General features: G+C 43.8%; 1 protein-coding gene across 1 annotated transcript in view; it reads right to left on the bottom strand.

Annotated features, from left to right (window-relative positions):
• The window catches only part of LOC145397033 (uncharacterized), a 306,677-nt gene extending 284,773 nt beyond the window's left edge, over window positions 1-21,904 (bottom strand). The window contains exons 1-2 of the mRNA XM_080270250.1: window positions 21,853-21,904; window positions 19,379-19,876 (exon numbers count right to left, since the gene is read on the bottom strand). Of these exons, the coding sequence (XP_080126376.1) occupies window positions 19,379-19,876; window positions 21,853-21,904 (550 nt within the window). The remainder of the gene's footprint in view (window positions 1-19,378; window positions 19,877-21,852) is intronic.
• Window positions 21,905-22,123: the final 219 nt, after the last annotated feature.

The raw sequence follows: 22,123 nt of genomic DNA, 5'->3' as shown, positions 1-22,123 counted from the left end.
ATAGATACAGAAGACACAATAGTGAGGGGGCGTATAATAATTACAAACAGGCAAGAAACGATTATACAAGAATAAGGAGGGAAGCCCAGAAACAGTTTGAGGAGGATATAATAAATAAAAGTAGTGATCAACCAAAGCTATTTTACAGCTACATCAGAAGCAAAACCAAAGTAAAAGATATAATACAATCCATTATGGACGAGGGAATCACGTATACACAAGAGAGAGATATTTGTGAAGCGCTAAATAAGAATTTCTAATTAGTTTTTACAGAAGAAAAAATTTTTGAGAGGGACTATGTGGAACATGCATGTCCACACATACTACCAGATATACAAATATCAGAAAAAGTAATACAGGAGGAGTTAAGTAAATTAGACAGAGGAAAAGCAACTGGTCCTGATGAAATTTCATGTTGGGTACTGCGAGAATGTGCAAAGGAGTTAAGTAAACCATTATTTTTAATTTTCAAGAAATCCTTGAGTCTAGGTAAACTACCTGATATTTGGAAGAAAGCAAATATTGTCCCCTTATTCAAGAAAGGAAATAGACAAAATCCACTCAACTACCGCACTGACCAGTGTTGTAAGGAAAGTATTAGAAAAGCTTATAAGGAAAGCTTGGGTAAATCATCTAGAACACAGTATGATAACAGAAAGACAGTTTGGTTTCAGAAAAGGAAAATCATGTGTTACTATCTGTTGGGCTACTATGACAGAGTAACAAATACAATACAGGAAAGAGAAGGATGGGTGGACAGTATGTATTTAGACTTCAAGAAAGCATTTGACAAAGTACCACACCAAAGACTTTTATGGAAACTGTACCATCAAGGAGGAATTCAAGGCAAACTGTTTTGTTGGATGCAAGATTTCATAAAAAGAGAAATGAGAACAGTACTAAGGGGAAACTACTCATCATGGAAAGAAGTGACTAGTGGAGTACCACAGGGTTCAGTGCTGGCACCAATCATGTTTTTAGTGTATATAAATGATATAAACCGTAACACTGGAAATGAAAGCTATCTGAATATGTTTGCAGATGATGCAAAAATACAAAGGAAAATTACTAACACAGACTTTTGTAAAGAGCTACAAGAAGAATTAAATAAACTTCATGAATGGAGTAATACATGGCAAATGGAATTCAATGTGGACAAGTGTCATGTAATCAAGTTTGGTAAAAGTGGAAAAAGACCTGATTGGGATTATACGTTAGGAAATAAAACCCTATACACATCAGAAAGAGAGAAGGACCTAGGTGTGATTATCAATAACAGACTATCTCCGGCTGACCACATCAGTGAGAAGGTACGGAACATGTACACACTACTTGCAAATATGAGAATAGCATTCACATACATAAATGAAGACATGCTAAGAAGGATAACAACATCATTCATTAGACGAACCCTGAAATATGCATCACTAGTCTGGAGTTCTCATCTCAAAAAACACATAGACAAGATTGAAAAAGTTCAAAGGGCCGCCACAAGATGGATACCAAGCTTAAGGGACCTAAGCTACGAAGAAAGACTAAATAAACTGAATCTACCAACACTACAGGAGAGAAGGAAAAGAGGTGACATGATAATGCTACATAAATGCATATCAGGGAAGGAGAAAATAGACATAAATGATTACTTAACATATGGGGAATCATCAGCAAGAAGACTGCAAAAAACTGCATAAGAAGAGAGGTGATAAAGACGTAAGGAAATTCAGTTTCCCAAACAGAGCAATTGATCAATGGAATGCACTACCGAATGAAATAGTGTGTGCCAAAACAATTCACAAATTTAAGGATATGTACGATAAATTTGGTTTAAGACACGGGACAGTACGAGCTTGAATCATTCCTGTAAAGATACAATTAGGTAAGAACAATTAGGTAAGAACACAAACACACACACACACACACACACCACTGTTCCTCTGAATTCTCTGCTTGCATCTCTCCCCCATTATGACAGAAAAGAGGGACCAGCCTTGCCACACCCTCTCACCCGCTGTGTAATGCAACAGTTAACTGGTAATCTGTCTTTCTTGTATACGACTGGTTATTTGTTGAAATGTCTTAGCATGTCTTTTTCCAATGCAGTGCCACATTATTTCAAACACAATGTGTCCAGGCATCCCAGTGGAATGGATATTTGTGTGTTTACTTTTCTTTGGAAGGAACTGACAGGGTTTTGACTTAGCTATGACGGTCACATACAAATCAGTCCTAATTATTCAAAGAACGAAACTTCAATTCCCATCTCCTTATGTAGCTGTTGTTGTTGCTGAGTAACCCTGGTCTGTCTGGACGAGCTGAGCCATGAACCGCAGGCTAGCAATCGCCTCTGCAGGGCTGTCCCATGCAGTGATGGGGTGAAACTAGGATATTTTGCCTTTAGCAGCATTTAGCTTCGCTACACCACTAGCTTTATAGGCAGCAGTTTGTTTAGTACAACTGTTGCCCTTGTAACAATATTTACATATCAAATAATTTATTTTAGCACAAGTATCATGATGTTATTTGCAAACTCAACTTCCGGCGTTGATTTTTATTAGTGCCATATTTAGTAATAGCGAATACTTTCTTGATAGAAAGGACGGGAGCCCCTCGAAGAACCACCCAGGCTGAATATGCTGCTAGTCGCACCAGCAGAGGCAACACCTCTTATGAACGCGGTGGCCATAAGGGACAGTCTTCATTTAGAAGTGTCTGCACTGACTGCCAGGCGAAGGCCGCATGGCCCTGGCATACAACAGAGAAATCTAGCAATGAAGGAACTTGGCACAACAGCACAGAGCAGGGAGGTTAGTTTTTGCTCAAGGCAGCTCCCAGGAAAACCTAGACTTTTGGTCGCGCGTCATCTTAACGGATGAGAAGTGTTTCTCCTCCACCTCACAGGGCAGGATTCACTGCTGGAGGAGAAACAACACCAGGTATATGATGTCACGAGTTGGCGCGATTCAGTATCTAAACAAACTCGTAACATTAAACTTTGGTGGGAAACCGCGAATTCTAGTGGAATCCCAGTATTTATCACTCAGTTTAACCGTCCCCGTATTCACCCGATCGGGAATGTTTTCAGGACATTTTTCACTGTTTCATAAGTGATCGTCTTTGTGCGCGACATTAGCACCTCTGCTGAGCGATTTGTTATGGGCATGTTTCACTCATTCTAGAGCCGTTAGCAAGTGCGGCTTTACACTCATCTCTCTCTCACGATTTGAACTCAGTTAGGATTGAAACGCCGTGAGACCAGGTCATTCCTCAGAGGGTTCCTGAAGTCTCCACCTAGTGTGAGCCGGCGAGAGGATCAGCGAGTGTGGCAGTGTCCTTCCTCAGTAACGATGCCCAGTCCATTCTGCTTACCCCACTTTTCTGACCAGTATTTCTTTTCGTTTTTCCTAGGTTTAAGAGTTTAGCTTTTGAGTAAGCGAGTGAGTGTGTTCTCCTTATTTTGAATTCATTTTGAAACATGTAATGTAAATTTGTTTCATTGTAATCAATAAATTTAACAGTTCTTTTTCTTGAGCTTAATGTAATGTAACTCGTGTTTTATTTTCCATATTAAGCTTATTCTAGTTGCAGCTCATAGTTTGCATAAATGTTTTGCATTATTCACAACTGGTTCTTAGGCCAGTCCTTTTGTATTAATTTAAATCCGTTGTGCCATCTAGGAGTTAATTGTACCAGCAAGAACCTGTTTATCATTAATAGCATTAGTTATTGATTGTCAGGAGTGGAGTCACTTTCTCCAGAGGCCAACAGTACTAATAAACAGCACATGTGAGTGATTAGTCTGCTGTGTACTGTTGAGAAAGTTTATAAATTCTCGTCCTTAGAGAATCGGCGAAGTGAGCCGAAATAAAGTAATCATTGCTTGATTTTCACAAGTCAATTCTTTGTCCTGTTGTCAAGTATTATTGAATATTATTCTTTAATATTGCATATATTTAAAAACCCTGTGACATATGATATTACCATTTTTATTACTGATAAAATTCCCTACTCTTATTGCCCCCCCTCCAGCCTCTGTCTTTGCTGCAGTCATCTGTTTTCTGTCCACCTCTGTTACAATAGTTAACCGATAATCAGACCTTCATGTGTAGAACAGGTCAATTATAAAACACTCTTCTGTAGTCTGCAAACCCCTCCATCCTTCATCCCCAGTCTTTTAAAGACAATATGGTCTGGCATCTAAGAGAATCAAAATTCCATATTTTGGTCTTATCCTGTTCAGATTTCCCAGGAAAAAGACATGATTCCTTCTAGTCTTTGCCTCTGGTTTCTTTGCATAAAGACATTAGCACCCAAAAAAGTTTGATAAATCATTTCTAAATAATATAAGGTCAGGCAGGGGGCCATGTTATCAACTAGTATTCTGTCACATGGCTGCAATAAAAAAAAAAAAAAGTAAATATATATATATTCCACATGCAGATACGAGAGGGTCAACATTTGTAAGGAGACACGATCGGATCATGTTACCACTAACATCTGGTGGATACCTGACTCTACATGGCCTGGGTGACATGTTCAGCACGAGGAGCGTTTTACTGCTGACCAATACATACATATCCTTGAGAATGTTTCCTGTCATCATTACAGGCAAAGAGTTTCACGTTCCCAGATGGACCTGTCATTTTCATGCATGACTGGTGCCCCATCCACACCGCACGTGTAGTACAGCAGTGGTTTCAAAGACGACACACTTCAGCTCTTAGACTGGCCTGGCAAGGGGGCCGATGTAAATGTAACAGAACATATAGAGTTGAAATGGTTAATACATGGCAGCTAGGAGACGAGAGGACAAGAAATGGACTGCTCAACCACGTAATCGCCCAGTGGGAACTTTGCCAACGCAAACACGACTTCATCAGTGGCCTTGTAAGCTCCTTGCCTAACAGGTTGCAAGCAGTGACTGAGAAAGAGGGAACCTGTACCCGATACTGATGTGAAAAGTTAACCAACAGTTATCATTATATTTAAGATGTATGCATTATTACAAATAATGATATTTTTTATATAATCTACAGTGGTATGAAATTTTGCCTTGTGTTCCTTATATTTACCTTATAGACTACTTGAATATATAAATAAATATATATATATATAATATATATATATATATATATATATATATATATATATATATATATATATATATATACGAGAAAGGATATTATATGGATGTTTGAAAACATCTGTATAATTATCCTTACTTATTATCCACCGCCTGCTAGAAGCAAGATCACTCACACGTAATAACTATATTGTGTCCCACGGCCTTTCTACACAAATAGGACAGATGAAGTAGACTACTTCAATGTATTTTCCTTCATAAGTGATTTGTTTAGGCGTCGGCTGTTCTGGTGGTGGATGGTGGGTGTTGGCCCGTGGCGATGGTGGTGGTGGGTGGTAGCAGCGGCTGTTTTGTGGGTGGTGGCGGCGGCGTTGGTGGTGGGGATGTGGTCGGTTGTTGTGGTGGGTGGCAGGTGGTGGCGTCGGCGGTCGTGGTGGCTGTTGTTGCTCTTGTGTGTGTGTGTGTGTGTGTGTGTGTGTGTGTGTTTCAGTGAGAGAGTATTAAACTCATAAATCATTTAATGCTTCATATCAGACATTATCTTCATTTCCCTCTATTTGTGTATTTGAAATTGTTATATGTATACATGTTTTCATCACAGCTGCAGAATGTCCAGGTATTACCTTCATTAATCTGTAATAATACTTGCCAATATTTAAGTAAATATCCATTTCATCAAAAATTTAGCATTCGTTGTGTGACTGAAACTGCTCCGGTACCTGCTGCTCTCTCTGTGGTGGCGAGAAGTTCGGAGTATTAACATGTCGTCCAGAAAGAGCGGACCGAGGCTTGTGCCTTCCACTTTGGGTGTAGTATGAATTTCTGAACGGAGCTGTACCTGAAAACTACAGTACTTTACCTCAGCGTTCCACCCGCTGTCTGATCTTTTTCTTTACATTTGCAGTCTGTAGGAGTCCGCCCAGTCAGCTTCTTATTCCATCAGTTATCTTTTATTCTTGCTACATGACCTCCTCACCTTAATTTCTGTTCTTTTATAACTTGTATACTGTCTGCTTTTAGTCTGTTCCGTCACTCAAGTTTATCTCTTCCTCTCTGTCAAAGAGATGCCCAACACTGGCGTTTCTATTCCTCTTTGAAAGCAGATTAGTTTATCCATTGATTTTGTCAGTTTCCAGGTCTCACAACCGTATGTCATAGCTGGAATTATACATTCATGATGTCCCTTTGTTTACCAAAAGTTTTCCATTCAATTGTAATGCGTCTTTTTATACTGCGTTCATAATCTTTCGTTTCTTTAGTATTTGCAGTAAATAATTGTACCCTTAACTTCTTCAAGAATTTATGCATTAATTCTGATCACGCTCTTTGTTGTTTTTGATTTAAACATTAGTTTTACTCCGATTCATCAGTAGCTCTTCTTCCGGACTTTCTCTATTTAGATCTTTTAACATTTCTTGTAATGTCTGCTGTTTCTGGGAGTAAGACAGTGCTATGTGCAAATCTTGATTGGTTTAAGTTAACCCGTCACGTCCCGAGGTTTTCCGCACCTCCGACATCCCCCAGTCCCGAGGTATTTTCGAAAAAAAATTTTTTGGCTAAAACCTCCGCTTTTAGTGAGAAACATCGAAAATTCATAGAGAAATCGCTCACCTGAGGTTTAAAATACTCAATCCAGGTAGGAGTTCCTCCTTACCTGACTGGGTTTTCTAACATGCTGGCACCAAAGAAAATGAGTTCTATAGGAGGGTAACTATTTTATCCACTTATAAACGGTATTTATTTATTTACTTGGTACGAATTTATATGTAGTATAAGAGTACATTGGTTTTCAAGCAGTAATATAGGCATTATAAGTATTGTTTCACTCACTAACTAGTCACCATTCATGACCTTTTTTTCCCACATTACCTGATCATCATTTCTGACTGTTTCTTCCTCTAATGCTATGTAAACCTTGTCCTTCACATTATCATCGATTGGGGAATCACTCTGGCCATGAATGTCTTTATTGGCCAGGTCACTGGTAACAGGTGAATTGCCGAGACAATGGCGTGAGGGGGGGAGGGAGGAGGTTATGCGGTGTAAGACATTGTCCCTGCTTGGCATCTTGTATAGGAATAGAGGAAGGTGTCCTGTGTATACATATGAAAAATCACACGCGAAAATTGAAAATTGTGCAAATTAGGGACCTTGCAATTGCACGACGTACCGGTACGTCGCCGGGACTGGCAAATGCAAATCGTTGCAACGTACCCATACGTCAACGGGACGGGCCTGATTAATTCCCTCTGCATTACTCCTTTGCTCTCTCAAGCCAGATTACTGAAAATCCTCTCAGGGCATGCTATAAATAAATATATTAAAACTCTATGTTCCCGTCTCACACCTTTCTCAATTTTATTTTTTTCTGAGTCCTTATGCAAATTAACTGTAGCAGTTCCCTCTTTGTATTAGTTTTCGAGCAGTTTTACAATGTTTTCTTGTACTCCCTTCTTTCTGTAATGAGATTATAATTTCTATATACTCCACCAAGCCGAAAGAGTTTTCATACTTGATAACACCTAAGCACAGTGGTTTACTACATCCTATAGTTTTCTCAATTAGCTGATACACTGTGTGTAATTGACCAATAGTCGAATCCCCAGTTCGAAATCCTGCCTGCTTTCAAGGTTTGGTTTTAATCCAGATTTGTTATCATTTTGCTTGTAAGGACTTTGGGGATTAGTTTGTAAATAACTTAGTTTCTAAATATTCTAATAGGTCGATAGTTACTGAGATCTTTTGAGTGGCCTTTTTGTAAAGCAAAATAGTTAATGCATTACACCATGTTTTGATAATGTTCCTTTTTATACACTGCATATGCAATTGGGCAAGCCAGTTTTGATATTCTACCCTTGCATCGACAGTAAATCTGCTACTATTCGATCTTCTCCTGGGGGACTTTTCTCTTTTCATACTTTTAAAATGAAAGTTTACTCCAACTGGTATTACCTCTGGTATTATGCTTGTCAGTTTGATCAGTTGTTGGTACTAGTTTTTATGCATACAGTTCTTGTAAAACTCTTCAACTTTCTTCACCATCTCTCTCTCATCACATGATGACACATTTTTTGTCATTCACTGACATAATTTGTTGCTTTCATAGGGCCGCTACTTCGGACCTGTTTCATTTATCTTTTTCATGGTTTGTTTGATCTGATCCATGTTTCTCGTTTTTCTTCTGTGTCCGTTATTGATAAGCTTCTTCAATTCTGCTCTCTCTGCTTTATTTTTCCTTGTTTTTAACTTTTGTCTTTTTTTTTTTTTTAGATTAAGTGTCGTTTTTTATTGCTTCTTGGTTTTGGTTATATTAGCTTTCCCCACTACCCCCACTGATTCCCTAAAACTCTTTTCGTAGTCTGTCATTCAACTCATCAGTGTAACACTGTGTTAAACTTTGAGCTTGAAATCTGTTCGTTATTTCCAAGTGAATGGCAGCTTTGTTTTCGCTTACTTTCATTAGGCATATCATTTTATTTTTAATGAGCTTTTTGTTGTGAAACTGAATCTGGCTGTGCACCCCACCTATGGCCACCTTCTGTATTTACTTTGTTGACAATTGTAACGTTAATGGTCATGTTATTGTTATTTGCTGTAATGACGTAGATTTTATTCTTTGTTTATCCATTTGGACTTCTCCAGGCCCATTTTCGCGTTTTTTTTTTTTTTTTTTTTTTTTTGGTGGTGGGGGTGGGGGTGGGGGTGGGTGGGAAAGAATATGTTCATTATCCTAATATTATGCATTTCTACAAAACTTACCACCATTTCTTTATGTGTGTTTTGAGAAGTGGGTGCATATGCTTGTGTTACTTTCATGGTGCATCTTTTGCATAGTCTAAGTACAATCCATGCCAGTCTGTCAGACATGCATTTAACAATGTTCTCTGCAAGATTTCTGTTAATTAGAAATCTTACACCACTAACTTTCATTCTACGTTCCTCTGTAGGAAAACTGGTGGTTGCTGTCATGGACGTGGGTCACGTGGGGATGTAAATTTAAGAATTAATGCTGATATTAATCGAAAGTAAAGACAAGGAATTGACTTGTGAAAATCAAGTAGTGAGTTTTCCTTTATGCCGGCTTACTTCGCCAGTTCTCTAAAGACGATAATTTTATAAACTTTCTCAACAGTACACAGCGGAGACTAATCACTCACGAATGCTTTATCATTAGTACTGTTAGCCCCTGAGAAAGTATTCTTACCCCCTGACAATACCGGTAACTAATACTAATAATTAAATAGACAGGTCATTGCTGGTACTTAACTCTTAGCTGGCACAACGGATTTAAGTTTTAATCTGAAAGAACTGGCTTAAATACCAGTCGTGAATAATGTAAGGGGTTTGTGCAAACTAGGAACGGCAAACTAAAGTAAGCTCAATGTGGAGAAATCAAACACCATTAATACATTACATTAAGCTCAAAGAAAAGAACTGTAAATTTATTGATTACAATGAAATAAATTTACGTTACATGAATCTCAAAAATGAATTCAAGAGGGAAATTCACTGTCACAGGGGGACTATTGAATTCAAATACCAAAGGAAATACACTCACTCACTCATTCAATATCTAATCAGACTTATGGCTAAGAAAACGAACGAAAATACTGGTCAGTGAAGGGAAGGAGCTGAAGCTAAGAAAGACTGGGCATCTGTCTGTTGCACACCAGGCGCTGCTATTCACTGCTCAACTCACTGCAACCGCTCACCTAACTCGGCGGGGAAATATGGGGAATCGTTGAACTGGTGGAGACTGTAGGCGTTACAAGACCTCCTTTCTCAGCTCTGGCACAACGAACCTCCTCCCATAGCTGCTCAAGACCGACTTACTCATGTAAGCAGGCTGGGCATGGCCCAAATCAACGGTCGAGAGGCAATGTGAGAATGACAGCTACAAAAAAATTTTCGCTCAGTGAAACGCACTGTCTATACAAAAAGACAGTCACTTATGAAACAATGACAAGGGTTATGAAACTCAAGATCTGAGTACAAAAGCGAGGCAGTTAACGTTCTGAGCAAAAGTTTACGCATTTCAATGAAATTCAGACGTTCCCTTATATAAAACTAATACAATATCGTGAATTAATTCATGACATTATGCCCCATCAAAATGAAATTTTCATAGAAAATTTAACAATAGGTGATATTTACATCCTAACTCAGTCACACATGATTCACATTGTGGTGTGTGTACTATCCTGTTACAGGAGAAAATCACTGTCACCAGTGAGGGTAAAAACCTCATATTTACGTTAACAGAAGCAAGCTTGAGGAAAAAACTCCGCGACGACAGTGAAAAATCCTAACTCAGGTCAAACTGAGCGAAAAGTTCACTACATTTACACTAACAACTAATTGTTATGTAACGCGATGTATGTAATACATGGTGTAGGTGTGACAATTGCAATGTAACTGTACCTATGTGTAAAATGATATAATACAAATTAATAATAAATGGAGATCGCGAGGCAGAAGAGAAGAGGCGGCAGCATGCGACAGAGACGATCAGCTGATCTTCACAACAAAACTGCTGCACCCATCAACTGCACCTGCGAAATCAATCATGGTGGAGCATCAAAAGTGTCAATGTGACAAACAATTTTTTTTTAATTACAATTTCTCTCACTGCCTAGTAGTCAGTACACATGCTACAAAAAGCACACTATTATTTTCTTTATGGGTACATTATTAACCAGGAAACGTAGTCCCAGGACAGACTCTCAAAAGACCCTTGTAGTTTACTGGTTAAACCTAACTCAACACTTACGATTAATGTCGGCAAGCTGAAAATCCCTACGCAATCACAAGCAGGTCACATTTGAACACCCAACGTGGTGTGAACACTCATATGGATAATGTGCATTCTCCAGGAATCCTTAGAGAGGCCCACAGCTCGAGACACCAAAAGGTTACTCAGACACAGCCTCGGATTGGCTCTGCCGGGGTCTCGAACTTCCCCCTTAACCTATGGTACATATGTATGTACAGACTCTGGACATAATGTGTCCTATGTGACCTACGAGCAAGATACTAGGAGCCAAGCAAGTCCTTGGATTACTCAAATCTCTCAGAACCCCTGTCTTGTGGACCCCAGTGTACAACAGTTACCCGTTAGTCATCAGTTAGCAGGCGAGACATCAGGTCTGCACCTACATTGTCACTTCCCTTGATGTATCTCACAACAAAGTTAAACTGCTGCAAATACAGTGTCCAGTGTGTTAAACTTGCATTAGCCGTCTTAGTTGTGTTGAGACTAGTGAGTGGCATATTATCGGTTTCCAGAGTGAATGGTGCTCCATATAAATAATAGTAATATTTTTTAACGCCATCAACCACGGCCAAGAGTTCCTTCTCAACAGTATTGTAATTCCTTTTGGCGGGTTTTAGCTTACGTATGTGGTATACCACTCGAAAAATTCCACCTTCCAATTCTTGTATTAGTACAGCACCTACTCCATCTTGTGACGCATCAGTGTGCATTAAGAAAGGTTTATTGGAATCAGGCAACTGCAAGATACGCTCTTTACACAGCATATTCTTGAGGGAGGCAAAAGATCTCTCTTGTGCTTCTCCCCATTCAGTGATGTTTGGAGCATGTTTCTGAAGCACCTCATACAACGGTTGGGCAATGAGAGCAAAGTTGGGGATAAAACTTCTATAATACCCCACTAGGCCGAGGAATGCCCTAACCTGTTCCTTGGTCACGGGTCTTGGCGCTTCCCTAACCTTTCTGATCTTGTCGCCCTGACACCTGCATCGGTTGTTCTTAACAATATGTCTGAGGAACACCTCACTGTGTGCAATTTTACACTTGCTAGGCTTCACAGTCATGTTGAAACTCTGGAATCTACTGACAACATATTCTAAGAGTCTGAGATGCTCCTCCAACGTGGCAGAAAGAACGAGGACATCGTCAATGAACATTTCTACTCCTATGATACCATGAAGCACTTGTCTCATGGCACGATTGAATACTGCTGGGGAATATGTAAGTTCAAATAGGAGGACTTCATACTGATACAACACCCTAGGAGTAGCAAAGGTAGTGAACTGACAGCTCTCGGGATCAAGAGGAATCAGAATCCCTTCGAAATTGAGCTTCATGAAATTTCGTGACCCTGCCAGCTTGGAGAAGATGGCAATATGGTCACCCATTGGCTCAGCAACCACTTTGGTGATTGCATTTTGCCTCCTATAATCGCCACAAATCCTGACTCCACCATCCTTCTTGCGGATTACAACCATTGGACTACAGTAAGAAGATGAGGACTTTTCAATAATACCTGCAGTCACCATGTCGGCAATTTCCATGTTTACTGCATCCAGTAGTCACATGGGAATCAGATATGGCTTAACCTTTACGGGAGTATTGCTGGTCAGCTCAATTTTGTGACACTCAACATTTGAGAGTCTAGGTTGGTTAGAGAATACTTCAGCATACCAACAGAGCAGTGACCTTACATCATTCTGGTCACCTAATGCTAAGTCAGTGTTAAGTAAGACATCTCCGACAGTCTCCTCCTGATGGGACTGAACGGTTAAGGGCTTGTCATCATGGTCATCAGCTGGGATCACCGCAGCTCCCCCAGTTTCTTTCAGTGGCTGGTCACTGTCATCGGCTACTCATAGGCCAGTCTCCTCGGGGTTTGACTCATGATAAGCCTTCAGCATGTTAACGTGGAACCTTTTACGAAGATTCCCCATCTGAATTATGTAGCTGAGGTCTGAAATGCATTCTGCTACATCATATGGACCCTTCCACTGTGCCAGCAACTTGTTCTGGGCAGTGGGAAGAAACACCAAGCATTTATCGCCTGGAAAGAACTTCCGAAGCTTTGCCTTCTTATCATAATAAGCATGCTGAACTTTGCGTGCCTTGATCAGTTCTTCCTTAGCTAACTCGCATGTTGACTGGAGGCGGTCAGCTAAATCATGGAGATAGGTGTAGGTGGTCTAGATTTCAGGGTCATGTTCTTCATCATCCCACAACTCGCGAAGGACTTGAAGTGTCTCATGGACCGACGGTCCACACACCAGCTCAAAAGGTGAGAACTTCAAAGAGTGCTGTGGGGTTTCTCGGTAAGCTAACAGAAGAGGAGCAATGAACCACGGCTATTCCTTTGGTTGTTTGGTGGTGATGCGCTTTAACATTATCTTGAGAGTCCCAGTGAACATCTCACACAAACCGTTACACATGAGATGATAGGGCATAGTTCGCAAGCCTCGGATGGACAACAACCTGAATGCTGAGTTCATCATTGCAGAGGTGAACTGCGAACCCTGGTCACTTAAGACCTCCTTGGGGATACCTACGCAACAGAACACTTCAGTCAATGCCTCGGCTACAGTGATGGCCTCTATATTCTTAAGGACAATGGTTTCAGGCCACCGTTTGCTGAAATCAATGACAGTGAGGATATACTTTGATCCATCACTAGCCCTAGGAGAGATTGGCCCAACAAGGTCAACTGCTACTCTCTCGAATGATTGAGAGATTATAGGCAATGGTTTCAATGGTGCAGGACAGACACGTCCCTGGTCAGTGGTACACTGGCACACATAGCAGGAACGCACAAGCCTAGTTATTTCCCGTCCCATTCCTGGCCAGAAAATATCAGCATGGATGTGGTTAGAGGTTTTCTTTTGGCCCATGTGACCTCCCATCACTGAACAATGACCTAATTCAAACATTGCTCAGAGATACTTTGCAGGAACAACAAACTGCAGTCGAACCTCGCCTTGGGGTGTTTGTGACTCACAGTACAGCCATTCTTGCTTATGAAGGAACCTGGTTTGACCTCCCCGTGAATACAGTACTTAATCACATTACCCTTTTGCTTCTTCCACACAGCAGCAAGTGCCGGGTCAGAATGTTGTTCTTGGACAACATCTTGGCTACAAATCACATCTTGCGGCAATACAATTGTCACTGGGATGACATGGTTTGGAGCCATGACCATGGCTCGAGTTACTGCAGCTGAAGTCTGAGTAGTGCCATCTATGGTGCAAGTTTGCTTGGCATCGGCTATGTTACCTATATTAAGGTCAAACAAAGGTTCTGGCATGACAACAGCAGGTATTGAACCAGTGTGAAACGGAGATGTCACCTGGATACGTGCCTCAGGGAACAATCTCCCTGATCCATCAATATACTGAGCTCGGATCTGTCAACCTGTGTATTTCTCAGGCCAAACTAGACTCTTCCTGACAGAGCAACCTGAAGAACCATTGTCTCTCAGCACCTTTACAGAAACACCTCCCACAAACCCTGGCTGAACATGGAAGGCACTTTTAACTGTGTGAGGGCCTGCGGAGGAAGCGGCCAGCCACTGATAAGGCTGCATAACGCACAACTCTGTGAATATGACTGGGTTCGTACTCGGACTAGATGCCTGAGGGGTCGTGCTCACCATCTGAGGAGTTGGAGCATTGACCACCTGTGGTGGAGGGTTCACTGTCACAGGGGGGCTAGTGAACTGTGGGGAAGTACCTATACTGGTGGGGACGGCACCACCATGCGCTTGTTGTGGAGTGAAGGCTGCATTTGCCTCCTGCCTCCGATACACTGGGGCTGGTGCTGAAAAGGATTGTCCGGATTGAGGGTTATGGGGTTTGTCCTTGTTCTTCTGCTGCTTGGGATACTACTGCTGGTTAGAGTTCTTCTTGTACTTCTTCCAATTGGGTTTCTGCGTATTTTGCCCCTTGTCCTTCTTCTGTGGTTTGTTTGGACCTTGGCCAGTATTCTGAGAATGGCCTTGATGCTGAGATTCAGTCTGAGATGGCTTCCCAGACTTGACAGCTTTCCTGTTTCAGGTCTGTTGCTTTCGAGTTTGGTACCCGTATGCAGTAAAGAATACATCAGCCTTTTCCACCATTTGGCTGGCATCTCTTACCTGGCAGATCTTAAGCTGAACCATAAGCTCAGCAGGCCACAACTTCTCTAGCTGTGTGTGCAGCATGAGGTCAGTTATCTCCTCTCATGTGTGAGGGGTTTCATCCTTCTCCATCCACTCATCTAAGTAACCAGTGAGATGGTCGAGGAAGTCTCCTTTTTTTGGAGGTGCACCCTCATGAACTGACTCCTGGCGTTGTCAACTGTGATACCATACGCTTTGATGAGTCCAGCCTTCATCACCTTGTACGTGAGATTGTTTCCACGATTTCTGTGGAGAAAATCGAGGGCAGGGCCCTCAAACAAGCCTCGTCCAGCTGGTACAGCTGCGCCATGTCCTCGAAACGAGCTATGAACGGCTCGATTCACTCGTCTTCCTTGTGTGAAGGAAGCTTGAGGGTGTGGTTGCCAGAACATGTGCAGGGAGAGCACTCGTGGAGCTTGGGTCAGCTGCACCAGATGTGCCTGAAGCCAAGGAGTCCTGCTTGAGCTTCAGCATCTCAAGTTCATGTTTCTCACGTGCCTCGCGCTCGGCATGCTCGTGTTCACGATCTCTCTCACGTTGTTCTCGCTCGTATTTATGCTCTCTCACGTTCCTCGCGCTGTTCTTGCACATGTTTGCATTGTTCTCGCTCGTGTTCACGTTCTCTCACGCATTCCTCATGCTGCTCTCACTCATTTTCATGCTGTTAACGGGCATCACTCTCATGCTGCTGTTCAAAAGTGAACCGAGAGAGCGCATAGTCTTTAATTTCCTGGGGATTGGTAAACCCCATATCCTTGGCTTCCTGTACATATATATTAATGGCCATGATGCTAATTAACCTAAGGCTGAGTGGACAAAAGACCGAGTACTGACAGCTGTTTTGCGGAGAAATGCCAATAATCAAAAGTAAAGAATATAGGCACATGCTGGTGGTGACCAGTCTTATCTCCTGTAGAGGAGTGTTCACTGTTGCAGGGCGACTAGTGAATTGTTACTCATTTTATCTCCTGTGGAGGAGGATTCACTGTTGCAGGGGAACTAGTGAATTGTGACTCGTTTTATCTCATTAAACTGGTAAGATTCACTGTCGCAGGGGGACTAGTGAATCGTGGCTCGATTTATCTTGTTAAAGTGGTAGGATTCACTGTTACAGGGGGACTAGCGAATCATGACTCATTTTATCTTGTTAAACTGGTAAGATTCACTGTCGCAGGGGGACTAGTGACTCGTGTCTCGTTTTATCTTGTTAAACTGGCAGGATTCACTGTCGCAGGGGGACTAGTGAACCGGGACTAATCTTATCTAGTTGAACTGGTACGATTCACTGTTGCAGACTAGTGAACTGGTAAGATTCACTATTGCAGACTAGTGAACTGGTAAGATTCACTGTTGCAGGGGGACTAGTGAATCGTGACTAGTCTTATCTAATTACACTGGTAGGATTCATTATTGCAGGGGAACTAGTGAATCGTGACTAGTCTTATCTGACCAAACTGATAGGATTCACTGTCGCAGTGGGACTAGTGAATCTGTGACTGGTGGCTATAGCCTTTAATGATAACAGAATACCTTGGTGTAAGTGAGTATTATTTCGTTAATAACTTTAGAGCTAGGAGTTAATATTCTGACGATGTCGCCAGATGTCACAGGGGGATGTAAATTTAAGAATTAATGCTGATATTAATCGAAAGTAAAGACAAGGAATTGACTTGTGAAAATCAAGTAACGAGTTTTACTTTATGCTGGCTTACTTCGCCAGTTCTTTAAAGATGAAAATTTTATAAACTTTCTTACCAGTACACAGGGGAGACTAATCGCCCATGAATGTTGTATCATTAGTCCTGTTACTCTCTGAGAGAGTATTCTTACCACCTGACAATCAATAGCTAATACTAATAATGGACAGGTCCTTGCTGGTGCTTAGCTCTTAGCTGGCACAACGGATTTAAGTTTTACTATGGAAGAACTGGCTTAACCCTTAGCCACCAGGGGGTTCCCGGCCGCCGCACACTCCTCCCTACGGGCGATTTCCGAGATTTTGGGGAAAATACCCTTACTTCAAACCTTTATATCTGACATACTATAATATCTAGAGATTCAAACAAAAATTCATGTGACTCACCAACCCTCCCTCTTTCCAATGAATGTATCCCAAGATCTCTAGATGGTCCCGTCGATGAGTAAGGATGAGTTGAAGACGAGTGGTTTTTCACGTTTTGGTGGTGATTGTAACACTGCCCGTGCATCCTTGGATGGAATGCGGAAGATTTCACTCGTTTTTTCTACTCCTCCTTACTGCAGTGAAAATGAGTCATCATCCGGTTCATGTGGCTCACCCAAGGATTTACCGGCCGCGCCATTATGCCCCGTAGGTGTGTGGGGAGAGGAAATATCTCGTCATTTTTCTCTACTCATTTCTTCCATAAGGAATATTTCTCCTTTATTCGTTTTTGTGTTCTCACTTCTTCTGTAAATAATCATATTTTGTCCTTTACTATGACACTTAGAACTGCACTGTACATCACCATTATGCGTAATTACACTTTGACAGGTAAATGTTGTTGCTCTTTAACGCATTATCGTAGAGTATGAGGCAATTATTTGTACTGTAAATCAGACTGCTTTGTACTACTCAGGGTTATAGTGAAAATCATATTAATGTTTCACACAACTAACATTATTTGTACTTAACATCACAGATACACTGATGCTCATATTTAGCACAATCTCCCTGAATATTGAGTCAAATAATTTAGGTATAGCCATGCAGGTATTGTTCTTTGAGGCCCGCTCACAAGTGGTTTTCCTTCAGGTAACACGTAGGAAAATGCAAAGTATTTCCAATAATTTTCTAACCAATATCCAATACACAGTATCAATTCCTGTATTGCATTTACTATAAATCGCTCATATGCACTTGTAGAACTTATTATAAATGACTTACATCTTAACACTTACTATACTTCATTCATACTATCACACCTTTCACTCATGAAAATACACAAACTTGTGCATTGCTGTACACTATTTACACTTCCCCACGCACCTGGTCAGTACTCACGCTCGGAGTGATACTCTAAGAAGCATTTGGGGGATTGAGGGACCTTGCATTCTGCACATTGGTACAAGGTCTCTTTTCGTGTCGGGGGACAGCGTTTGGTTGTGTGCCAGATGTGGCACCGCCGCCACGATGGGAAATTGTTGAGTGCTGTGAAGAGTATGTATGAAGGAGCTAGGGCTATGGTGTTTTTTTTTGTGTGTGTGTGTGATATTCGTCCGAGCAATGCTGGGACACGGGCAAACAAAGAGCCCGTCAGAGATGCGCTTAACTTGCGCGAGCTTGAATTATTGAGGGGGTGGGTATTCCCTGACTGTGGTGAGTAATAATTGTAAAGGAGCACGTGCAACGATGCAAGCGGCATCCATGAAATCATCCCCTGTCCGAGCAAAAGTCGTGTCAGGGTGAGACCTGAGCATGGTAGTGGCTGGGCAGTAAAGAAGATAGTAAATGAGTGGCTCCACAGATGTGACCAAACAATGGGTACACGGGTCTGGCTCTGTACCGACAATTTGTTTGTAGCATGGAAACCCCAGACGCAAACGCCTGAGCCTCACTACAATATAATTGGGTATGCCTTGAAAGGGTAACAAAAGAGAATATGATGTGGTGGTGGCATACCATGTAGCAGAGCGAGAGCCTTCTGTAACCAAAAGCTGATGTTCCTCTCGAGACTGCCTGCTAATGGTAGCAGTGAGAGTGCTAATGACGTGCGATAGGCTGGGGCGCAGTTGAAATGTTACGTCAGGAAGCAAGCAAGCTGAGCGTGCTGCGTCATCAGCACGCTCATTGCCGCCGATTCCAACATGACCTGGGAGCCAATGGAGAATAATAGTGGCACCCCTACGGACGAGAAGGGATGCAAAAGTAAAAATCGCCTTCAGAAGAAAGACATTGTCCTTAAGGGAGAGAAATCTTAGCCTCTGAAGGGAGGAAAGTGAGTCTGTGTGAATTATGACACGGTGATGATGATGGTGATGAGCGTGGCGCAATGCACCCAGGATGGCAGCAAGCTCTGCTTGGAAAGCGGATACACCCTGAGAGAGTCGCCAAGATTCAATTGTTTGCCCAGAGACAAAGGCCGCCCCAGCAGAGCCATCAGAGGATACTGAACCATCCGTAAAATAAGTGGCTGAGTCTGGTGAATCTAGAGCTGCAACCCGACTAAGACCCTCTTGACAGAGGAGTGCAGGAATGGAAGTTCGAGGTTTGGCTTCAGAGGGGCATACAAATTTAAAAAAGGGGGGTCCCATGGTGGTGGATCAGTGTACCCAGGAAAGGGAGAGTCAGGATCTTGGCAGAGGCTCGCAGCAGCTCCCAGTCCATGGATAACAGCAGTTGTAGTCCGGGCCAAGTCACGCTGAGTGGCAGGTTCGGGTGGGCGGCACAAAAGACGTCGTAGGAGGGCAGAGACAGGCAGGTGGGGCCGGCACCGTATCAGCTGCAGAGTGATGACTGCCGCTCGTAGCGCAACACGATGCGCCAGAGACGGCAAACCACTCTCCATACGGAAATTGACAATCCGGGTCCAGGGTGGAGCACCCAGCATGATATGAAGTGCATTGTTCTGTATAACCTCCAGAGATCTGGAGACTGGTGGAGCGAGTCCGGTCAAACAGATGGCACCGTAGTCCACCAGGGATCGGATGGCATGTATATAAAATGTTCGGAGGACTGAGTACGACGCCCCCAAACTCCGCCTGGAGAGATAGCGGAGAGCAGCCAGTCTGGTGGAAGCACTCTCCCGCAGGTACCGAACATGGCAGGCAAAAGTAAAACCCCTGTCAAGCCAGACTCCCAGATACTGATGAACAGTGACAAGAGAGAGCTGCTGCCCCCCAAGCAGCATAGGAAAGCCTGGAGGACGGAGTCCAAAGGGCAGACACTTTGTCTTATTAAAATTTATCTTCAGCCCTAGCTCAGTACATTTGGCGTGCAAACGAGAAAGGGCCAAGTCCGCCTGTGTGAAGCAGTCCCTCCTAGTAAAGACGAGGGCCAGATCGTCCGCATAGCAGAGGAGGGTAATGCCAGGCCCATAGTCTACAGTTAAGAGCCCCTCCATAAGGATGTTAAAAAGGAGAGGGCTCAAAACGCTTCCCTAGGGGGTGCCGTTAGGATGTAGGTGAAAGGGGGAAAGGTGTCCCTGGAATCGGACCCCTGCGGATCGATCGTTAAAAAAATCCTGGATCCAGGATAGGAGCCTGCATCCCACACCCCTGGCCACAAGAGCCGCCAGGATTACAGTGGGGCTTGCCAGTTCAAAGGCTGTCTCGAGCTCGAGGAAGACAGCCATTCCCCTTCCTCCCCTCAGCTCCCCAAGAAATGACATGAGGCAGTGGGTGGTACTCCTGCCTGGATGGTAGGCGTAAATCCCTGGGTGCAGCGGTCCCAGCTGCCAAGCAAGCCGAGCCCGCACAACCCTCTCAGCCGTCTTAGCAACACAGCTGAGAAGGGAGATGGGGTGCATGGCGGCGGGATCACGAGGTTTCGGAATTGGGTGGATAACAGCTGCCTTCCACGACCTCGGCAGGCGCCCCTCAGACCACGAGAGTTTGAGCAGATCAAGTAGACGTTCTCTGCCACAATCTCCAGCATGTGACAGGAGAGAGTATGTGAGCCCGTCGAGCCCCGGCGCAGTGTCCTCCCTGCACTGCAGCGCTTTGTGGAGCTCCCCACTGGTGATCGGACAGTCAGCAGGGTCAGGCCTATCACACGCTGCCTGAATTGCTGCAGCGCGAGAGGCGGACAGCTGCGCCTGTAGGGCTCTGACAGACTGCGGGAGATTAGAAGAGGCAGAGCGGTCAGCGAAGTGCTGAGCAAGACGGCTGGCCTCAGCGGCAGGGTCAGGATGGGAGGGAGGGCGTGGATCAGAGACGGACCTGATTCTCCTCCACATCTCACGGAGAGTGGAGTGAGAGTCTAGGGTACGACACCATCTGATCCACGCCTCCTCCCTAAGGCGGCGCTTCTCAGAAGCCACATGCCGCGTGATGGCAACCAGGTACCGGCGGTGCGGAGATGTACGGCGCCGTCAGTACTGCTTGCGGGCCGCATTGAGTCTCCGGTTCAGTTCCTTGACCCTGTCGCAGTAGAACCAGCCGTCTCGGTAGCACCTCGTCGAGCGCTGCCACAGCGGGATAGCAAGAGAAGCAGCTTGTGCCAAAATACTTGCTACCTGATCTGCTCTGCTCTCGAGGTCTGAGGCAGGAGGAGATGTCTCAAAGGCCGCCGTGAGAGCACGGGCAAAGGCCATCCAGTCCGCTTTGCGTAGGTCCCACCGTGGTGGAGGTGGTGGGGGTGGTGGGAGGGGAGCGAGAGGCAGGTAAACAATAAGGGCAAAGCGATCACTTGCAAGGTGGGGGTGGAGTGACCACGACGCCAAGCCTGCTAGTGGTGCCGACACTAGGGAGAGATCGAGGCGACCTCCCACAATATGGGTGGCCTCTGCCACATCATTTAATAGGGAGACACCACCCATCTCCTCCAGAACCAAAGAGATGTGCCGTCCTGCTTCATTGGACTGAAGAGGCGAAGATAGAAAGGCATGGTGGGCGTTAAAGTCGCCCCCTATGTACACGGCTCCCCTGGCAGCCTGGGAGAACAGGTCTTCCAACTCCAGGGTGCCTCTTTGGCTCCAGTATACATTATATACCGTCAGGGGCGACGTAGCCAGATGGAGAACCACGCCCTGGACCTCCACATCACATGTGGTCCTGAACCAGAACGGCACATCCCCATGTGACGCCACGAACATATGGAAGGAGATGGGTGGTGTAACCCGAGAGACGAAAAGTGGTATTATCCGGGAGCAGGGTCTCTTGCAGCAGAATTACATGAGGGCGGTCCCTGACAGCCGCCTCCTGAAGGTGGTCGAGCTTGCTCCATGCCCCTAAACAGTTCCACTGTAGGACTCGGAGGCTGTCAGCGGTGTCTGGCACTGGGGATGATCTGTCTGTAGGCCAAGGGCCCTGCGCTCTTCCTCGATCGCAGCTGTGGCTGGTGTGAGCCCCGAAGGAATGTTGACTGGCATACGAGGGCAAGGCAAAGGAAGCTGGGTGGGTAGCGGCTCTTCCACCGTTGTCTGTGTGGGAGATGATGCCAGAG

This window comes from Coenobita brevimanus, chromosome 40 (assembly GCF_032717465.1).
Source record: "Coenobita brevimanus isolate Jiangsu-jjx chromosome 40, ASM3271746v2, whole genome shotgun sequence".
Classification (NCBI taxonomy): domain Eukaryota; kingdom Metazoa; phylum Arthropoda; class Malacostraca; order Decapoda; family Coenobitidae; genus Coenobita; species Coenobita brevimanus.
This window is presented reverse-complemented; position numbering and strand designations above follow the sequence as displayed.